The sequence below is a fragment of the Elgaria multicarinata genome, chromosome 10 (genome assembly GCF_023053635.1).
Source record: "Elgaria multicarinata webbii isolate HBS135686 ecotype San Diego chromosome 10, rElgMul1.1.pri, whole genome shotgun sequence".
NCBI lineage: Eukaryota > Metazoa > Chordata > Lepidosauria > Squamata > Anguidae > Elgaria > Elgaria multicarinata.
Window position 1 is genome coordinate 51919788 of NC_086180.1, and position 7677 is coordinate 51927464.

The 7677-nt window shown below is 39.8% G+C and overlaps 1 protein-coding gene across 2 annotated transcripts in view; it reads left to right on the top strand.

Moving 5' to 3' along the window:
• Positions 1-6823, top strand: part of GUCY1B1 (guanylate cyclase 1 soluble subunit beta 1) — a 52616-nt gene extending 45793 nt beyond the window's left edge. Inside the window, exons 11-15 of one of the 2 annotated variants that reach the window (XR_010025883.1) lie at positions 45-185; positions 2362-2516; positions 2789-2915; positions 4870-6072; positions 6106-6823. Coding sequence is in view for 1 of the 2 variants with exons in the window: in XM_063135159.1 (XP_062991229.1) it covers positions 45-185; positions 2362-2516; positions 2789-2915; positions 4870-4893 (447 nt within the window). In the remaining variant the exon portion in view is untranslated. Of the gene's footprint in view, positions 1-44; positions 186-2361; positions 2517-2788; positions 2916-4869 lie in introns of both variants that reach the window. The other variant, XM_063135159.1, reaches the window with a different exon arrangement.
• Positions 6824-7677: the final 854 nt, after the last annotated feature.

Genomic DNA, 7677 nt, shown 5'->3' on the forward strand with positions numbered 1-7677 from the left:
ATAATGAAGGAAGTGGAATAACTGCCAACTTCATATTTTGTTAGGTTGAGACAGTTGGAGACAAGTATATGACAGTAAGTGGCTTGCCAGAGCCATGCATCCATCATGCACGTTCTATCTGCCACTTAGCATTGGATATGCTGGAAATAGCTGGACAGGTTCAAGTTGATGGAGAGTCTGTACAGGTTAGTAATTGATAACGTTTTACTGGAACTCAGGGAGTTTTATATCATGCAAATTCAGCCTTAGATTTTCCCAACATATTCCAGGGGTAACCTTTAAATGTGTGAAGTCTAAAATACAGGGGCAAGAGCATAGTAATGTACAAAACCAGTATTGGGCACTAATGCAGAAAGATGAATGGCCAAGGGATACCACCTACGCAAACAAGTTGTTCTCAAGCACAATGTTGCTCCAACCTCTCATGGGATACTCTAACCTGGTTCAGACGTAACAAGAAGCTACTGTAGGTCAATTTTTAGGATTGTTTTAGAACACATGGGCTGATTTAGGGTGGTGGGTGGCTTGTTGCCCACCCCAACAATCCATCCTCACCTGGTTCCCATATAACAATAAGCTATGGTGTGCCCCCGATGCAGCTCGAACATCCAAAATGGGAGCTGCCACCACAACAAGAAACCCTGTGGGAAAATTCACCCATGGTAGCCTCTCGTTACATGCGAACAGGGGCTCAAGCCTCAGCTAGACCTACGGGTCTAGCGCGACGGAGGGGTTAGGATCTCATAATATTGTTATCGCAAGATTGTCCCCCTCTGTTTACACACGGCATGCGACATCCTCGGAGGAACAGGACATCACTTCCACCATTTTGTTTTTTTAAAAAAACCCAGAAGGAGCACTTGTGCGCTGAAAGGTAGGGTGTTTGTTTTTTAAAAAAATCCCTGCTCCCCCACCCCACCCCTGTTGGGCGCAGAGTAACCGCGAGGACCCGGACAAACTGTGACGGTCGGCCACACTTTCCACGGTCTCAGGATCATCCCGAGACCACGGAAAAAACGCAACTAAAGGGTAGAATGATATCCCGGGGAAAGGGAAGAATCATGCCTCACTGCTCCTGGGATCCTCTGTGCATCATGTGGGCACACAGGGATGATCCTGGGACGATCCCCAGGATATCACCCTGTCTAGCTATGGCCTTAGTTTCTATGGAAGCCCCTTTGCTCATTCAACACTTAGGAGATGTCTATATGCCCTATTTACCCTGAGGTGGCTGCGGCATGGTGGTGGGCTGGTTATATGATGCAGCCGCCAACTCGCAGCCACCACGGGGGTGTTCACCGAAACTGCACTTTATCCCGAAATTGCTCCAAGGTCACCACCGTATTTCCTCCATTTGTTGTTGGTGACCTCAATTCAAGTTGATGCTGGAGGCATTCCAGGGGCAGATCAAGGCCCACGGTAGGTTGCTTGGAGCACAGGAAGGCAGATCAGAGGGAAGGGGGCAGGCTCGATGAGCCGAATGGCCACCAGAAAACCTTCACACCCTCCTGCCATGGGGATTAACTGTGATGCCGCAGGGTTTTGTAGGAACCAGCAGCCAAAGCAGCACCAGAAAGACGACCCCTTAGACTCTGGTTACATAGTTGCAGTGGCTAAATTGACCTCCCCCAAATGATAAGCAATCTACCCACTACTTACATAAAATTCTTGGTGGCTATATGGGCCAAAATCATCCCTAAAATGGAGAAGGTGCATGAGCAAAAATGGTAGTAGTGGAGAAGCAATCTTATGTATAGTAACATATTTCCATAATCCCCTATGCTTGATACTCTGAAAGAAGATGGAGTAAGTGACTAGAATCTCCATGTGATTTCTACCATTGTTTTAGAACAGAGTATTTTGCTAGGCTAGAGTGCCAAGAAACCACATATCTGTGCAGACTGTGGTTTGAATGAGGTCAGTATGTGTATTTACTGTATTTACTGTATTTTTTAATCCTGCTTTTCTATTGTGTGGCCTCCGCCTATACATTTTTTTAGGCAACTGTCTAAGCTGCGGAATGGGCAAGGGTGTCCCACCATATCCAGAGAGAGCATAATTGTTTCATGAAAGACCGTGGGAGAGTTATCATAAAAAATACGTTACATTTACTCTGGTTTTGTACCGTTGTGACACAAAATTTGGTTTTATAAATTCAACTAAAAGTTGTTTTTCAAGCCTTAATACTGATGCTGAATATATTATATTTGTTATGTGTTTTGTTAATCATTTGGTTAAAGAAGCTAATGATTTATTAGCTTGTTTATAGCAGCCTAAGCTATGAACTGCACTGCCACATATACTGCACTTAAATTGTAACTAACTTGGTAATATTTTATTTTCTATTTTTAAATTTAAAAGATAACAATAGGCATTCACACAGGAGAAGTAGTCACAGGTGTCATTGGCCAAAGAATGCCCCGTTATTGTCTTTTTGGAAACACTGTTAATCTAACAAGCAGAACAGAAACTACTGGAGAGAAAGGGAAGATCAATGTTTCTGAATACACTTACAGGTGAGAAATTGTGTTTGCTGATTGATTATGTTAATTTCTAAGCAACAGCTTTTAAATAATCTTTTTGAGAGCAGTGGCTTTAATCTTTCAATTTACAGGCACCACTCTGTATACGCAGTTTGGATGAAAGCGTACTGACAAAACAAACTACAGTAGTATTCAGTGGTGGAGGAGGGAGAATAAAATCAGTTTCAAATACATGTTTGTGATAAGACTCTTTAAAATGTTTCTTAACCCATGAAAGTCTGGCTTGGGTTTGTTATTAATTGCAGATGTCTGATGACTCCAGAAAATTCAGATCCACAATTCCACTTGGAACACAGAGGCCCTATTTCCATGAAGGGTAAAAAAGAACCAATGCAAGTTTGGTTTTTGTCCAGAAAGTGCACAGAGACAGAGGTATGACTAATCAAAATGTGCCCTTAAGAAAAGAAGAATCCATATGAACAGTCTAAACCATGGGGGCCATTATTATTTGCAAAACTGAATGTCCCTTTGAAAAAAATGAACCATTTAAAAACGTTGTTGTATTACTTGCTATTATTTGCTATCTTGATAGCAGATTAGTGTCTGTTATTTGTCCCTGGTGTTTATGCATTTGTTAGAAACTAGTTTGTGTATTTCATAAAGTCCTTGAGGGACTGTTAGTGATTAAATATTAATCCCACACACTTTTGCTACTGTATTACAATTGGTATTTATACAACGGGCCAGTTTGCATGATCGTCAACAGCTAAACAAGTTGTAGTGGCTTCTTTAAGCGGCAGTGCATGCCAGCGTCTGATGGAGAACAATTTGCACGATCACTTGCTCAACTGTGCATTGTCATGTTGGGTTATTTGAGGTCTGTTTCCTCCTGAAAAAAGCCATGCCACCCAGGTTCAGACAACATGACAAGCTGTGTCCGGGCAGGTGATTATACACAAGCTGGCACAAGCTTGGCTTAAACAAGCCACTTAGTAAATATAGTTTCTAATAAAAGAGTTTACAATGGGCAAATATATTTAGGTTCCTCTAACAAACAAATTTTAAACTTCTGTTAACAACAGTATTTATACCAAAGTGCACTTAACTAATTGCCTTAGGAATGTAACAGTTTTATGTGGGTGATGGAGCTTTGGTCCCCAAAAAATTAATATGCTTTTTCAGCTATAAGAAACATCATGAGTATCTGGGCAGGTAAATTTTAAAAATATTTTCACAGCTAAGTTATACTATAGTCAGGCTGCAATCCTATATACATTTACTTGGGCTTCAATAGGACTTCCTTCTGAGTAGTCACGTATAGGACATGCCAAGTCTTACCAACAAACGGAGTCCAAATGCTTTGATATGTGATTTATGAACTAGGATTAATTCAGTTTGTTGATACACCCCCTCATCCACTGAGACAGCATTCAGGTCTGTACTATATTATATGATCAGTATATTTTCTACAGTGGGCTGCAGCAAATCAGGGTGAGAGATAAATGTCTGTAATAAGCCTACAGGAGGCTTTAGACCAAGCAAGAAGAGGTTTCAGGCCATGCAGTCCCATAGGCAGAAATGGAGCTGTATTGACTCTGCAATGCTCATGTTTTGGCTTCAGCAATCTCATTTGATAATAGCAGTGCATTTCCAACAAGGGATTTTCCCAAGGATCATTATTAGACTGAATTGTATGGGCTCTGGATGCTAATTTATTACTTCCTCTTTCAAAGAGTCAGAACTTATCTGTTAGTCTGGCAGTTTTTAGCCATGGCCTCAATGTCTTGGCTCATTTACATGCGGTGCATTTTAAAATTGCTGTAAACCATAACGATATGATCAACATCACTGAATAACTCACAGATTTTCTCTGTTCTCTTGTCAACACCCTGAATCAATTAAAATAGATAGCATGCCATTTCTGTGAAGACCTTTACAAACTTTATCTTACAACTGTACTGTGGAGTCAGTAATTCCAGGTTTATGGGAACGGAGATCTGAGGCTGTCTGTCTAGTGAAGTTTCCTTTAATAGCTGCATATTCTGCATTTCTATGTGCTTCATTTCCCAGTCTTCCAAATTTTAGAAGGCAACTGGAGGCCTGAGTGAGAAGGTATTTTATTGTATAGGATCATAGGAATGTTGTACCATGAAATGAGAGTAACTCTCAGTGTTAAGTATGAACATGTGGTTCATGTCACCTTTATAGTACCATGATACATAAAATGTGGGCCAGTGATCTAGCAGTAGTAGGCCTGCTTCCTTAAACACAAAGCAGGTTTTTGTGTCTTTGTAATTCAACCATATAAGAATATTTCTTGCTTATTGCCTGTTATTATCATAAGCTCAACTCCTTACTTTTCAAACTTTTCTTGCATGCCTTCAAGGAAGTAACACACGATGCTAACTGAGCCAGGCGAAACACAAGAGGACAAGGAACAGAGTGGAACACTGTGTCCTGCCACTAATGTAGTCTGGTAGTAATTAGATGTGACTGCTGTTGCTACGTGTTGTATCTCTTCCATTTACTCATCCAATCTGTGCTGAACAGTAACATTTTCACCGGGCTTCCCTGGGCTCCTTTCTGGCTGCTTTTTGTTTACTCGGCTTTTGATATTATAGTATCTCTGCTGTGGCTATGTGTATCCCAAGATCTTTTGTCTCTCTCTTTCTGCATCTTAAAGTCTAATGTAATGATGAGCGTTAAGCTAACCATAAGGAATCTAGTGCTTCATACATGTGCTTTTCATCTCCATCTCTAGTGACTAATCACCATGATCTTTATGATGGTGTGACTCAAAGTTGTTTCTGCAAGAAAAGAAATTCTAATTGATAGCAAGAATCATGAGCTCAGAGAACAGATATTTTTATACAATAATTTGGCCTTTTGTTGCAAAGCTTATTAAAGTAATCCATCTGCTTCCCTCCACTCTGCTGTTGTGAAATATTGCAGTTTGTTCTAGAAACCAGCTTTAATGCACCATCAGTTGCTCTTTTACTATGTATTGACTGTCGCCTGATGCAACATATACATTTTCTACATGGAAGAGAAGAGTAATGTTAGGTTACTGAGAAATGTGTGCCAATTTCTACTCTAAATCTGATACTATTCTCTCCTGTTTCTCGTAAAGATTTCTAGTGGTAAGGATAATTCATGCCTAATATGTTGCCAGACAACTTTTTATATCATGCATAATGTTGGTTGAGAGCCAGAATAATGGGAAATTTCTTTGAGAGCCAGAATAATGGGAAATTTCTGGACCTTTGACCCAATTTATCTGAAAACCAAGGGACCTATGAAGGTCCACAGGTTGCAGATCTCCACCATGTTTGACCTCGCTAGGCCTATAGTGAAGCACTGGCATTGGCTGTGCCCTATATGCAATTTGAGAGGGCCTTTTCCATGTCAGGGCGACAAGGGAGAACAAATAGCTGAAAAATAAAGTATCCAAGAAAAGTAAATGTGCCCTGTCCACTGGATGGACCCCGCTTGGATGAAGTTTCTAAGCGGTGGTCCATGGCCTACTAATTTGATATTGAAGCATGCCAGTGACTAGAGGCCTCTATCCAAACAGTGATGTCTACCACAGGTAGACTGTCTACCACAGTGATGTGGTAGACAGTGGCAACAATTACCAAAGCTTGCTGCGGATTCTTATAAGTTCCCCTGGAAATCTTTTTCAAGTTCCACCTGAATCCCAAAATCAGAATCCCAAAATCTGTCCTGAATCCTGCCTTCAGTGAATTTCAGGGGCAACAATACCATTTTCAACTGTTTCTCCATAAGTGAAATACATGTTACTGAGATAGCTATCAAACAACACCTTTGTTTATCCTAATTTTAAAAATTGCTTGTTGGGTGGGGGAAGTGAAAAGGTTCACCATTTTATGAAGAAACTTATCCGGATTCATGATGTGTTCATATATATAGACTTGTGTAAATGTAACTGCTGTTTAAACAGCACTCATATTTTTATGGACTTCTGATTATCTATCCTGTACTCTATCCTGTACTAATGAGTTTGTCTTAGATATATTGTAGGAAAAATACATCAATTATTAATTTTTTTTAAAAAAAACTTGTTTATAAGATATAAATGTGTACATATATGTATATATACATAAATATAAATGTTATGTATAAAATTGTCAGCATCTAGTTTATATCTTTATCTATATCTAATCAACACAAAATATATGTATAAATGTTTTACGTTCATGTGAATAAGGAAGGATTTTAAATTATGGGCCCTTTCTCACTGATCTTTGGAAGGGTTTTTTCCTAGTGAAAAATTATATGTTAATTTTGGAAGTGTCATAATAAATATTCTTTATCCCTAATATTGCATATAGATCCTACTTTATTTTAAGTATTTTGTAACCCAAGGCTTTATCTCAAACCCACCAACTCTACTGACTGCACTGTTGCATAAGGTAGACCTGAGATTTTAATAGATACTGTCCAAACAACAGCAGTCTATGGATCATGCACCCAAGCAATCTCATGAATTAGATGGATCAATTCACAGCAGGGAAGTAGACATCACATCAGTGGAGGATGCTGGCTCTGATGTCAGTGGAGAGGTGAATCCAATCCAGGTTCAAGTCAGAACCAGTCAGACGTCTAAAGTTGCTATCCAAGGTTCTTGCAACAAAAACTGTGCTTGCCCCTTGGATAGCTCCTTTAGAGCCATGGCTGGTTCTGACTGAAACCCAGAGCAGAATCACCATACCACTGGCATCAGGGCCACCAGCCTCCACTGCATCATATCCAGGTTGTTCAGCCTGGATTTAGATGAAGGAAGCATGTATGACCTATTCTTTCTCTATCACTGCCTCTCCTAATAAAGGAGAGGTGTCACCTCCATAGTAGAATGTTCAAAGGCTGTGATAATACAATTTTGAGCTACATCTTTTTACTTTGCTCTGTATATTTTGGCTGAAATCCTAATCACACTTGAGAATAAATCTCATTGGATACAGTGGGACTTAGTGCTTTGTAAACATGCATAGGATTTCAGATTAGTTTGTATTTGAAGGGGAAATGATATGAGCATTTGCATGCTGTATTTAATATAGCATATTGGATGAAATTCATATTTGTATTGTATTGTAGCCCTATTAAGGAATGATTAAAAGTGGTGAAATGCACTACACAAATAGGAATAGGGCTGTGACCCCTGACATCACATCAT